Below are 14,091 nucleotides of genomic sequence, written 5' to 3' on the forward strand. Positions count from 1 at the left end.
GGAAAAAGGGGGGGGGGGGGAGACAGGGCTGGAGTTTGGTTCAGTGGTGGAGCACATGCATGTGAAACCCTGGTTCAATCTTAAGCACCTCAAAATAAACAAAACAAAAGCCCTCAGAACAAACAACACACAAAAACCACCTACTCTGAAATGAATCCTCCTACTATCTACCTTGTCCCTCCCTAAAAACCAAAGCAATCATCTATACAACCAGAGCATGACATTGAGAGCCCGGACAGTTTGGCAGTGGACTTGGCTCTGCTGCTGGCCATAGTGATCTCATCTATAAACTGGGGCCATCAGTGTGTGCTGCTCTCCAAGTTCTGGAATTTTAAAGAGACTGTGGCAGGAGCCAGGAGGATAAACTGATCAGCCAACAGAAGCAACTTTCTTAACTTTCTGCTTCAAGGTTAAAAAAGAAGACAAAAGGCAACAATATTACTTCTGGGACTGCAACAACTCATTCAAGGGTTCATTCCCTCATTCACACCTTCCTCTTTCTCTTTTGCCTTCCACTGAAGCTGAGCACATCTTTGTACACAAGGAGGACTGTTACTGCACTGGATGTATATTCATGTCAGGAAGAGAAAAAAAAAACAGGGTGAGATTCTGAGATAATAGGAAGGCACATTTTGAGTTCAAAAGCATATCAATTTTGTAAAGGAAAAAAAATTTTTTTTAAATAAAGACCCTTTATTTACAGATAACATAAAATAAAACATTGGGCTAGGGATGTGGCTCAAGTGGTAGCACACTCGTCTGGCATGTACGAGGCACTGGTTTCGATCCTCAACACCACATAAAGATAAAATAAAGATATTGTGTCCAAAGTAAAACACTGGACAAACTACTGTGCAGGGAGAGGGACAGCCCCCACAAGTAAATATTTTTAAACAAAGAAACTTATACATAGCTGGACATAATCCCAGTGACTAGGGAAGCTGAGGCAGGAGGACCCCAAGTTCAAGGCCAGCCTGAACACTTCATGAGATCCTCAGCAACTTAATGGGGACCCTGTCTCAAAATAAAAAATAAAAAGTGCTAGGAAGATGGGTATGATGGTACATACCTATAATCCCAGCAACTTGAGAGGTTTGCAAGTTGGGAGACAGCACGATTAAGTTCAAGGCCAGCCTTAGCAACTTGATGAGACCCTGTTTTAAAATTTATAAAATTTTTCATTCACAACAACAACAAAAAAAATTTATAAAAATTTTAAATGGCTGGGGGCTTGGGATATAGCTCCATGGTAAAGCCTCCCTGGGTTAAATCCCCAGTATCAAAACAAAGGCGGGTAGAGCTGGGGATATAAGCCAGTGGTAAAATGGTAAAGCACCTTAGGTTTAATCCCTAATAAAGAAAGAAAGAAAGAAAGAGGGTTGAGGGAAGGGAAGAAAATTTGTACATGCTGGCTCACTTTTTGGTGGGGGGTGAGAAGTACTGAGAATTGAATCCAGAGACACTACATCCCCAGCCTTTATTTTTAATTTTGAGATAGGGCCTCACTAAGTTGCTAAGGTTGACCTCAAACTTGGGATCCTCTTACTCAGCCTCCCAAGTCACTGGGATCACAGTAACTCTTTCACCAATCCTACAGGATAGGTACTTCCAGAGATAGAAGAGCACCTTGGCTAAGAGAACGGGCTCTGCCAGAGTAGTGAGGTCATATTCAGGCAGGCTCATGCCCACATGGCCTCTACCTACCTTTTCAGCACCATCTCTTACTAATCCTCCAAATTCTCCATTTCTGCCAGGCAAATTGCACTATTTTAGAACATGACTTGCTCACTCCCAATAATAACATCTACAAATATCTTAGTATATGTCAAACAATCTTCTCAGCACTTGATATATGTTAACTCATTTAACTTTCACACATAGATGAAATACCTAAGACACAGGGAAGTCAAGTAACTTGCTTAGGATCAATCAGATAAGATGCAGCAGGCCCAGGATTCAAACTCCAGAACCTGAGTTCTTAATCACTATGCATCAGTCTTCCTTTCAAAACCTTTGCCCTGAGTGAGGATCCCTATTCTACACATTTTTTACTGAGGAGAATTAGGTTTATCTACATTCCAGGCTAGCTAGATGAGAATCACAAAGGCAAAACAAATGAGAAGGACCACTCTCCTGAAGGGTACAAATGAAACCTAAAGGCTACAGGAAGGTCTACAATCTGAACCTAAACCTTCCATAATGTCCCTTCCAGAGAACCTGGTCCTGCCAAGACTGACTTCATAAGCAGAAGACTTATGAAGTTCTGGAGGAAGCCAGCTGTGATGCACATGACAACCTAGGGCAAAACCAAGCCAGTTCCCTCATGCTTCTGAAAAATCACCTCAAGGGCAAGCCTAACTAAAACTCAATGAGGGAACAGCACAAGGTCAGAAGCAGGCTGCTTGTCTGGGGGACTTGATAAACACAGTTTCTGGGACTCCTCAGGGCATCTCTGGGCCATTGTCCACATTGTCCATGTCCTCCTACCTCAGCCTCCAGAGCCACTGGGACTACAGGCTTACATCACCACACCCAGCAAAACCCTACTCATTCTTGAAGGGCCAGGCTGTGTTCTACCACCTTCTCAATATCAGGAGGGTCTCTTTCTCTCCCCTGCAGTCTACCATTCAATTGGCACACACACAGCACACACCCCAGTCAGATAAGAATTTCTTAGTTCCAGGTATGTGCTGTTTTTCTTCCTCAATGACCATTCAAGGGCTTGGTCCAGAGAAGATGCCCCTTAAATGGAATCTCAAAGGACAAGAAATCACCCTGGCACAGAAGAGATAGGACAGGATGCAGTGGTGCATGCCTAAAATCCCTCCCAGCTTCTTGGGGAAAGGATCACAAGTTTGAGGCCGGCCTCAAAACAAAAAGACTTAGTGATGTAGCTCAGTAATAGAGTGCCCCTAGATTCAATCAAAAGACCCGGATGGGCTGGGGATATAGCTCAATGTCAGAGTGCTTGCCTAAAGCCCTTGGGTGGAATACCCAGCACCACCACCACCCCCCCAAAAAAAATTTCAGAATAAACAAAGCATGCCATGTTTAAGGGATTTCACAGGCAAGTGGGGAAGAGACAAAATTGAAGAGATCAGACCTTGAAGGAACATGCTAAGGATGTGGACATATGGACTTGTTAATCCTGAGTCCTAGTCTCACCCCTGCTGTACTGCATTCAGTCCCAATCTCTGAGCACAAAACCTGGGCATATGCATTCCTCTCTAGCTCCACAAAGAATACACTACTCTTGACTGACTGCTAAGTAAGAATTCTGTGGGTCAGAGGATAGGCGGACTGGCAAGGAATCTGATACAGGTAGACCATGCAGATGGGAATGGCCTCAACTAAGCAGCAGCAATGAGAATAGTTGGAAGATAGGCAGAGAACAGACATGGATAGTATAGTTCAGAAGAATCTAATAGGTAATAGAGATAAGAGGAAAGGGTTCAGACAGCTATACAGGTTTTTTTTCCTTAGGCTACTGAGTAGACAAGTAGACCACTAAACTCAGTAAAACAAGACAGGAAGAGAAGTAAGGGATCAGAAGGAGTCACAGAAAGAGCTCAGAATTTCATATGCCTTCAGGTCTATGTACCATTTCAAGGAAAAAAAAAAAAAAATTCGTGTGTGGTACTAGGTAGGGACTGAACCCAGGGGCACTCTACCACGAGCTATATTCCCAGTACTTTTTGCTGGGGATTAAACCCAGGGGCACTTTGTCACTGAGCTACATTCCCAGTCGGTTTTTTTTTTTTTTTTTTTTTTTTTGGAGACAGGGTCTTGCTAAAATGCTGAGGCTTCCCTCTAACTTTCAATCCTCCTGCCTCAGCCTCCTAAGTCATTGGAATTAAAGGTATGCACTATCATACCCAGCTTCACCAAAAACTCTTGACATAGTTGGATACAAGAACCTAAGCTTGGGCCAGACACAGTAGTACATACCTGTAATCCCAGAGACTCGGGAGGCTAAGGTAGGAGGACTCCAAGTTCAAGGCTAGCCCTCAGCAATTTCGTAAGGCCCTAAGAAACTTAGAGAGACCCTGTCCCAAAATACAATATTAAAATGGCAAGGGCTGGGGATGTGGCTCAAGCAGTAGCGCGCTCGCCTGACATGCGTGCAGCCCGGGTTCGATCCTCAACGCCACATACAAACAAAGATGTTGTCCCCGCCGAAAACTAAAAATAAATATTAAAAAATTCTCTCTCTCAAAAAAAAAAAAAAAATGGCAAATGGCTGGAGATGTGGCTCAGTGGTAAAGCGCTCCTGGGTGCACTCCCGGGGCGGGGGGGACCTAGGCTCAAAAGGCATATCTGTCTCTCTAAATTTTAATTCCTAATTCACTATTGTAGCAAAGAGAACTATGTCTTGAAAATTTACTGTGATAGTTCACAATAGAAGAAGAATACTTTCAGGTGACCTCATCTAATAACATGAAATCCACAGCCTCTTAATTTACTTTGGGTCTGTTTATTCGGTTTTGTTTTTGCAATGCTGGAATCAAATCCAGGGCCTCACGTGGACTAGGCAAGCACTCTACCACTCATCTACTTCCCCAGCCCCTCTTTCTTAATTTTGAGTTGAAACAAGGTTAGGAAAAGCCCACTATACTGAGACAAGTGATTTTATTCTTTTATATGTCTTAAGGAAAAGTCCCAACTAAATGTTTCAATAAGTAACTATATGTTCTTTCCCAGCACCTGTACCAATCTTCTTTCCATAGAAAAACATTTACAAAGAATATCATTAAGGAAAGTTGAATTAGTAACAACTTACAAGAAAGCATAACTTTAGGATAAAAATTACAAATGCTTTTCTCAATTCCCAAAACCCTAAAATCCATTTCCAAAACAGACTCAGGCCATTTATACTGGTATAACTTCATTGGTAAAACTTTTTTTTTTTTTTAAACAGGTCTCACTATGTTGTTGGTCCAGCTGGCTCAGCCTCCTGAGTAAATGGGATCACAGGTGCACACCACCATACCTGGCTCTCCCCTTACCTCCTAACAAAACTACTAGACAGTCATTTCTCTATAGTCTTCATTACCCAATCTGGAAGAATACAAACTTGTACTCAAGAGCAAACTTGTTCATTGCTTAATAAAATTAATTGCAAGGAATGAATTGCTATTTAGTGAATCCTCCCACTTATTCACATGTGCTCATGTACACCAATATGGAAATCTGAGTGAATATTATTAAATAGCATTAAAAGGATGTTTCAACTCTCAATTCCTTATCTTAACAATTATGCCATTAAAAACTAATAAAAGGGCTGGGGATGTGGCTCAAGCGGTAGCGCGCTCACCTGGCATGCGTGCAGCCCGGGTTCGATCCTCAGCACCACATACAAACAAAGATGTGTCTGCTGAAAACTAAAAAGTAAATATTAAAAAATTCTCTCTCTCTCTCTCAAAAATAAATAAATAAATACATAAATAACACTGACTCCAATTTAAAAAAAAATATGAGACATAAAAAAAAACTAATAAAATACAGCTGGGGTTGTGGCTCAGTAGTACAGCACTCACCTAGCATGGGTGAGGCCCTGGGTCCGATCCTCAGCATCACATAAAAATAAATGACAAAGGTATTGTGTCCACCTACAACTAAAACATATTAAAAAATAATAATAATAATATTCCCTCCCTTACTCTAAATTCACAAATTTCCCATCTGAGAAAAGCCCTTCTTGGGGAAGTTACTCAATGAGAGGACTCCTAAAGGAAATGTGTGCTGTGTGAGACTGCAAACAAATAAATGATCAAACAGCAATCAATTTTTCTAAGCCATGCATGGAGGTTTAATTTTTGGCTTTGTAGCTATTTCCCTGCCCTGAGTGAAGCAATAGTTACAATCTGGGTGTTGCCATCATGTTGAATTAGCTGTGTGCAAATTAAAATGTACTTAATGTTTTATTAACATTGTAATCCCTTAAAAGAGTTCTGGGGAAAAAAAAAAAAAGTTCATCTTTTTGGTTATTGTTTTTGAAACTAAAGACTATTTATCGTACTCACTTTGCCTAAAATAACTTCTCACGCTGGGGAAATAGTCAGTTGGTAGAGTGCTTGCCTCGAATGCACAAGGTCCTGGGTTCAATCTCAAGGAGGGGGGTGCCTAAAATAACTTCTCAAACTAATATATGCAAACCACTTGATTTTTATTATTTATTTATGCTTATTTGCAGTACTAGGGATTGAACCCAGGGGGACTCTACCACCGAGCCACATCCCCAGCCCTTTTATTTATTTATTTTTTTTTTTGAGAGAGATTTTTTAATATTTATTTTTCAGTTTTTCAGTGGACACATCTTTATTTGTATGTGGTGCTGAGGATCGAACCCAGGCCGCACACATGCCAGGCGAGTACGCTATTGCTTGAGCCACATCCCCAGCCCCCTTTTAATTTTTTGACACAATTTTTTGAGACAAGGTCTTGTAAAATCCTGGTTTCAGTTGTTTATTTGGATCTTAAAATTCTGGGCTCCAGCAATCCTCCTGCATCAGACACTGGACCTTACACCAACCCTGGTTAATGTGACCATCTAAAATGTATTTGCTTGCTCTGGATAAGGTACTCACTAAATTCCAATTTTTTACCATCCAAAATTCCTTTTATTATTTCCACTTCAACTACTGAAAAACTGCTGACCAACATGCATCAATAAGTCTTCTTTCCTTTTTTATGTTTTCAAACTAAACAGGCTTAAATACTGGCTCTCAGAAATAATGATAAGCAGCATATAGCCAGAAATCTCCTATTGAATTTTAAAAATGGACATACTCCTATGTAGCCCTGAAGTAGGAAATGAAAACACTATGACAAGAGACAAGCAATTTGCGAATGGGAGCCAAGGAAATATAGTGCCTCATCTCTCCACCATTGTACTACTCTATTTTAGGTAACTCTCCTAATCTATCCAAACCTCATAATTGTCTCACTTTATGTGTGAAAAACAAAAATGACAATACACTAACATTTAGTGTTGAAAACACAAAAAAGAGCAGGATATGGTGGTACATTCCTATAATCCCAGCTACTGAGACAGGAGGATCAAAAATCTGAGACCAGCCTGGGCAACTTAGCAAGACGCTGTCTAAAAATTTTTAAAAAGGAATGGGGCCTGACATGGTGGTACACACCTGTAATCTTAGCAGTTCAGGAGACTTGAGGCAGAAGGACAGCAAGTTTAAAGCTGGCCTCAGCAATTTAGCAAGACCCACAGCAACTTTGTGAGACTCTGTCTCAAAAAAAAAAAAATTAAAATGGCTGGGGAGGGGCTGGGGATGTGGCTCAAGCAGTAGCGCGCTCGTCTGGCATGCGTGCGGGCCAGGGTTCGATCCTCAGCACCACATACAAACAAATACAAACAAAGATGCTGTGTCCTCTGAAAACTAAAAAATAAATATTAAAAAAAAAAAATGGCTGGGGATGTAGCTCAGTAGTTAAGCTCCTTTGAGTCCAATCCCCAGTACCAAAAAAATAAAAGAATGGGGATGTAGCTCAGTGGTAGACTGCTTGCCTAGCATGCACAAGGTCCTGGGTTCGATATCTAATACCCACTCAACCCCTGCTCTGAACCCCCCCCAACACACACACACACACACACACACACACCACAAAGAAAAGATTTGTGAAACTAATCTTCTCTCAGACCTCTGATAGCTCCTGACAAACTGAATCAACTGAGACAGATCAAGAGGATACTGGGATGAATTGGGTATCCCTGCCCTTCAGAAATTCAGACCCAGTGCAGGAAAGACAATCTCAGATTATGACAATACTCAAACAGAAACATAAAATAAGTCCAGTGGTCACACAGAGGAGGAAACAATTCATTCTGATGAGGGATAGGGGCTCACAAGTAGCTGGCATTGGAGCTGAACCTAGAACCTCCCTGGAAAGAAGAAGTGAGAAAGTAGCCTTTCTTAAGCACAGCAAACACTATGTGCAAAGGGAGACAACATAACAAACTTTAAAATCAAACAGAACTGAGTTAGATCACAGCTCACTCTCACCCTTGCTAAGCAGCCTAGGCAAGCCAAGGAATCTTTCTCCATTCCCTTTTCTCATCTACAAAATGGGGAAAATGTCTACTTCTCAGGGAGGATTAAATATGATCATGAATATTAAGTACAGAGTAAAAGCTGGAAAAATGGTAGCTGTTACTATCAGGTGCAGGAGTAGTGGAAAACCAAAGGATGAGAAGTGAAGTTAAACAAACTGCTTAGAGAAATGCCAGAAAAGTCTGGCATGCCACGAAGTTAAGATTAACTGCTGAGGGCGCTGGGGTTGTGGCTCAGTGGCAGAGTGCTCACCTAGCGTGCTTGAGACACTGGGTTCGATCCTCAGCACCACATAAATGTAAAATAAAAGATATTGTGTCCACCTAAAAAAACTAAAAAATAAATATTAAAAAAGATTTACTGCTGAGGACAAAAAAACCATGCAAGTTCTTAACAGGAGTGAAAGGATTAAGTATTTGCTTTAGAAAAATAACTCAAGTGTCCAAGAAAAGAAGTCTAGGGAAGGAGTGGCTCAAGAGGGCACCTGAGAGAGGAGGGTTGATGGATTCAAGTAATTTAGTAAGATTAGGAAGCAAGTCACACACTTGCAAGTCTCATTTGGTAAGTAGGGAAATAAATGAATAATAATACTTTAATTTAGGGGACTGCTGGTGTCACTGGCAGAAAAGATAAGGAGAGGTCTGGAGTCTGATTGTTCTTTTGTGCCCAATTCCACTCCAATTTTATAAAGTTAAATGTCCTCTCTAGCCCTTAGTAAAGAAAGGAAACATTCCCAATGAAGGAAGGCCCAGAGGCTGTAACTCCAAATTCAATGTCTAGTTCTACCAAGTACGAGTCTGCCCAGGATGAGCCTCAACTTTTTATGCACCTTTAGGAAGTAGGACTTGGACCTTTTGTATTTCCGGCCCGGTTGCAGTTCCATGGCACTACCGGACAGCAGACTAACAAACGTTGGCTGGGTTGGCTCAGGAGGACGTCGGAAAATCCACTAGCAAACTAAGTCAATTTACCACCTGTGTTCCTCATCAAAGGAGCCAATTAAGGAGAAGGCACCCCGGTGCATTCAAGATCCAAAGTGCGCGTACTAAGTTATTTTTATAAACTTTGGCCCGTTTTGATTCGAACGACAGAATCCAACCCCCACCCCACCCCCCAAAAATGGCACTTTGCTTCATCAGGAAAGAGATCGGGATGACTAAGTGGGGAATAGGGAAGGAAATCTAGAAGGAGAACAGAGGCACGATTGGAGCCGACCCCAAGCCTTCCTAGAGTTGAAATAGCCCGCTGTGTGACTCTGCAGTCACAAGGCGACAGTTTGCTAGGACCCAGCGCAATTTCAAACGACCCACCAACAAACTGACCTAACTTTGGCCGCCTGGCCTCCTCCTTCCTTCCCCAGCCCGGGCCTCCCAGCCTGCTGGCCTCTCGAGAGGTGGAGAGAGGCTCCCCGTCCGGCACACCTCGGCTCAGGGCGGGGCGGCTCCGCAGCGCGGGCTCCCAGCCGGGTCTCCGGCACTTCGGGTCTCGGGCCTTCCCCGCAAGTGCAGGGTTTGGGTCCTCCTAGCCCGGTCCTGGCATCAGCGGCGCCCCCAGCCCAGGCCACAGCCGCCGCAATAGGGACCCGCCCGGGCTCCAGGAGGAGGGTGGCATGAACGCCCCAGGCTGGGCGGAGGAGCCGGCGGCGGTTCTCAGCGCGGCCTGGCGATCCCGCCCAGGCTGCGGCCTAGGCGGCCCGGTTAGCTCCTCAACTCGCACGCGGCTCGGCGGGGCGGCAGGGTCACGCAGGAAGAGAGGCCGGGTTGCGGCGCCCCGAGGAGCCCCGGCCCGCCGTGGGAGCCCCGAGCACGGGACGCCGCCCCCCGCCCGGCCGGCCGGCGCCGGAGAATGGCTTTTACCTTCATCAGCCTCCTGCTGGCCGCCATCTTGGATCTGGTGCTGCTGCTTTCCCAGAATGCATCGCGACCGGCCGGGCGGCTGGAGCCCCCGCACTTCCTGGAGCGGGGGAGGGGCGGGCGAAGCGGGGTGCCCCTGCTGAGCGAAACTCCTACTGTGTGTGGGTCAGAGAACTGGATTGGTGGGGTAATCACAGATGAACCGGTCTTCTTGGAGCAATTACATGGCAATTACAAACAGTGCTTGACACATAGTAGATGCACAATAAATATTGTTCTGTTTGCATAAAATAGTTGAATAACCAAGATTATTTCTGGCACTGCTAAACCTTGTGAAGAAATGAAAACTGGGTAATGGGAAAGTGACTATGGGGACCAACTTTTCATTGAGAGGTCAGGGAAGCCTCACTGAAGAAATAGCATAAATAAGAGTAGTTAACACTGGAACCTACTAATTTTTTTCTAATACTGGAAACCACCCTATAAATAACATCCCCATGTGGCAGGAAAGTAACAGGGCCAGGGACTTGCCCAAGGTCATTTGCCAGCTAAGAGCAGAGGTATTCAGTTCCAGGCTGGGCTTTTGGCTTCAGAGCCAATGAAGGGACCTGAAGAATAGGAAGAACAGCTGAAAAGGTTGAAGAATATTTCAAGCAGAGAAATTAAGGGTGGCAAAGACCTTGAGACTGTCTGAGTGGTCACAGTAGAGTAACAATGATTAAAGGGAAGAAAGAAGGCAGGTAATAGACCATGGGAAGCCCAGTAGAAATGGGAGTGGGAGGCGGGTGCAGTGGTACCCAGACACTGGGGAGGCTAAAGCAGGAGGATAGAGAGTTCAAACCCAGCCTCAGCAATTTAGCAAGGGCCTATCTCCAATAAAATATAGAAAAGGGCTGGGGTGTGGCTTGGTGGTTAAATGCCCCTGGGTTTAATCCTTGGTACAAAAAAAGAAATGGGAGTGGGTTCACATTTATTCCATGTACTATGAATGAGAAGTCTTTAGGGTTTAAGTATGGACCTAAGGACAGGACTCTGATTAGAGAATGGAGGTGGGTAGGGGGATAAAAAGGGGAGCAGGGGCCACTTGGAAGCCTGTTATAATAATCCAGGTGATAATGGTTTGGACATTAGGTGGCACTGCATGTAAAGAGAAAGGAGTAGGACATAGATAGGCCACGTTAAGGAGTTTTTCTCCAGTCTGACACTGGTTCTCCCAGGAAAGACGAGAAGGAAAGCACACTGGAGATAATAAAGCCTAAGCCAAGTACAGTGGAGCATGCCTGTAATTCTAGCTACTTGGCAGGAGGCATGTGGCAAGACTGAGCCAGCCTGGGCAACTTGGCAAGACCCTTTCTCAAACCAAAAAGGGTTGGGGATATAGCTTAGCAGTAGATCACTTACACAGCAATGCACAAGGCCCTGGACTCAATCCCTATAGAGTAAAAAAAGAAAGAGAAAGAGAGAAAGTGTAGCCTAGAATAGAGCTGGCCTCCCACACTGCATCCTGGAGGCCTGGGCTTGACACGGGGAGGGAAGGAGAAATGAAATGACAAGCCTTATGCTATCAGGAAAACTACCTTCCTTTTAGAGTACCCCTTATCCAGGTTTATAGTTACCATGGTCGACCATGATCTGAAAATATTTTTTTAAAAAATTCTGGGAATAAATAATTCATAAGTTTAAATAACTTTCATTACAGTATATTGTTATAATTGTTCTATTTGGGGGGAGGGTATTGGGGATTGAACCCAGAGGAACTTTATCACTGAGCTACATCACCAGTCCTTTTTATTTTATTTATTTATTATTTTTATTTATTTTTGGTACTAGGGATTGAACTCAGGGGCACTTAACCACTGAACCACAAAGCCACATCCCCAACTCTTTTTATTTTTTGAGACAGGGTCTCACTAAGTTGCTTAGGGCCTCGCTAAGTTGCTAAGGCTGACCCCGAACTTAAAATCCTCCTGCCTCAGCCTCTCAAGCTTTTGGGATCACAGGCGTGTGCCATTACACCTGGCTTATAATTGTTCTATTTTATTATTAATTACCATTGTGGATTTCTTACTGTGCCTAATTTATAAGCTAAACAGTCAAGCACCATTTAACATCCCAATGATGGGCCACATATATGACAATGGTCTCATAAGATTATATCATAGTGATATCTTAGCTGTCTCAGTTTGTATAAATACACTCTACGATATTCACAAAATGACAAAATTCCCTAATGTTACATTTCTCAGAATGCATCCTCATGTTTAATCAATACCTGGCTATAAAGGAAAAGACATAGTATATATAGGGTTTGGTACTATCTGCAGTTTCAAGCATATACTGGGGATGTTAGAATAAGATCTCCAATAAGGGAGATCTTATACCTCTGCTAAAGGCCAGCACACAGGGTGCTCCATAAACATTTGAAGGACTCCACCAGCTTTCTAGAGTCATGGGGAACTTGGAAGCCTGGGGACTCCATGATCCTGCAGGGAGCACAGTGCCTGCCCTCAGTAGGCCCAGGTCCAATAAAGTACACCACTTTATTTAGAACAGCTTCCCTCTGTGGAGAACCACAGAGGGAAAGGCACCCTTCCCCTGAGAAATACCAAGCCAGTTGAATAAGCACAATTCATACCTTTGACCTTGCCATGTAAATCTGGGAATATGGTAAGACTGGGAAAGAATGAATATCAAGGGCTAGTCTTTGCTGTAGCATCTTCCTGCATCCTCTCACTCTTTCATCCTTGAAGATAGCTTCCTTGTATTCACTTTTTGTAGGTTAAGAGCTGAGGCTCTGAGTCTCAGGGTGCCAATGCTATACAAACACACGGGAAATGTATCCAGCCCCAGTGGAAAAGCTGCCTGGTCTTTGTGACCTTTGGTGCCTCTCTTTTCTTCTAAAACCTTCATTGCTCTTTGTAGCAGGCCTGGATTCTGGTCACATCAGCTTCCCTCCTGATCATTCAGACCTGGGCATTTTGGGGGGCGGGCATTTTGGGTACCTGGTATTGAACTCAAGAGCACTCAACCTGTGAGCCACATCCCCAGCCCAATTTTGTATTTTATTTAGAGACAGGGTCTCACTGAGTTGCTTAGCGCCTCATGGTTGCTGAGGCTGGCTTTGAACTCATGATCCTTCTGCCTCAGCCTCCCAAGCCACTGGAATTACAGGCATGAGCGACCACACCAGGCTCAGACCTGGGCCTTTCATGCCATTTCCCAAGTCTCCCATCAGAGGTGCCCTCTTCCTCTTCCTCATCCTCATCTTCCCTTCTGGACTCCTTACTGTGCCTAATGTATAAGTTAAACACTCAAACACCACTTATACTTACATATAGAGTTCCTTCCTCCAATCAGCACAAAATCCTGAGTGCTTTCCTACTAGTTCATAGGCTTAGATACAGAGAGGGAGATACTCAGCACCTGCCTCCAAGGAGGCAACCTGGTGAGATACTAAGAATGACAGAAGGTGGTGAGGGTTTGGTGAGGTATGGAGGCTCTGAGGAGAAGTCTGACAGAACTAGGGGAGAGGCCAGGGATGGAAGGAGTTCTCCCACTAGGTGAAAAGACTAGGAAAATAAATGGCCAATGGGTACTCATACTTGATATAATCAACTGGGTACCAGACATCTATGCCCACCATTGCACCACAGAACAGTATTAAGATGCTTTGTTTGAAAGAGGATGCTGAGACCCTAAGAAAGTAGCTTGCTAGGTATGGATGTAACCCTAGAGATTTAGAATGATGAAGCAGAAGGATTGCAAATTTGAGGTCAGTCTCAACATCTTAGCAAGACCCTAACTCAAAATCAAAAATAAAAAGATCTGGGGATATAGCTCCATGGTAACGTGTCCCTGAGTTCAATCCCCAGTTCCAAAAAAAAGAGGTGACTTGTACCACATCACCCAACTAGAAAACTGAGTACCTGGAATTAGACCCTCATCTGATACATACTGCCTTTACCTCCTCTGCTGACCCAAAGCCTCATCTCCCTTCCCACAGCCAGTGCTTTAGCCACATCTCATCTACTCCTTTGCTTATGCTGCTGTCTGTGCCAGGGATACCTGTGTCAGTCCCTGCCCCAATGCCCCCATAGCCATTTGAAAAGTACTATTCATCTTCAAAGACTCAACTTACGATGATCCTTTGCTTTGATAATCTGACA

General features: G+C 43.8%; 1 protein-coding gene across 2 annotated transcripts in view; it reads right to left on the reverse strand.

Moving 5' to 3' along the window:
* Positions 1–10,072, reverse strand: part of Ube2l3 (ubiquitin conjugating enzyme E2 L3) — a 60,215-nt gene extending 50,143 nt beyond the window's left edge. The window contains exon 1 of one of the 2 annotated variants that reach the window (XM_015500352.2): positions 9,929–10,072. In XM_015500352.2, the coding sequence (XP_015355838.1) occupies positions 9,929–9,955 (27 nt within the window). In that variant the 5' untranslated portion in view covers positions 9,956–10,072. The remainder of the gene's footprint in view (positions 1–9,928) is intronic. The other variant, XM_048785085.1, reaches the window with a different exon arrangement.
* Between the last annotated feature and the right edge of the window lie 4,019 nt (positions 10,073–14,091).

The sequence above is a fragment of the Marmota marmota genome, unplaced genomic scaffold, assembly GCF_001458135.2.
Source record: "Marmota marmota marmota unplaced genomic scaffold, marMar, whole genome shotgun sequence".
Classification (NCBI taxonomy): domain Eukaryota; kingdom Metazoa; phylum Chordata; class Mammalia; order Rodentia; family Sciuridae; genus Marmota; species Marmota marmota.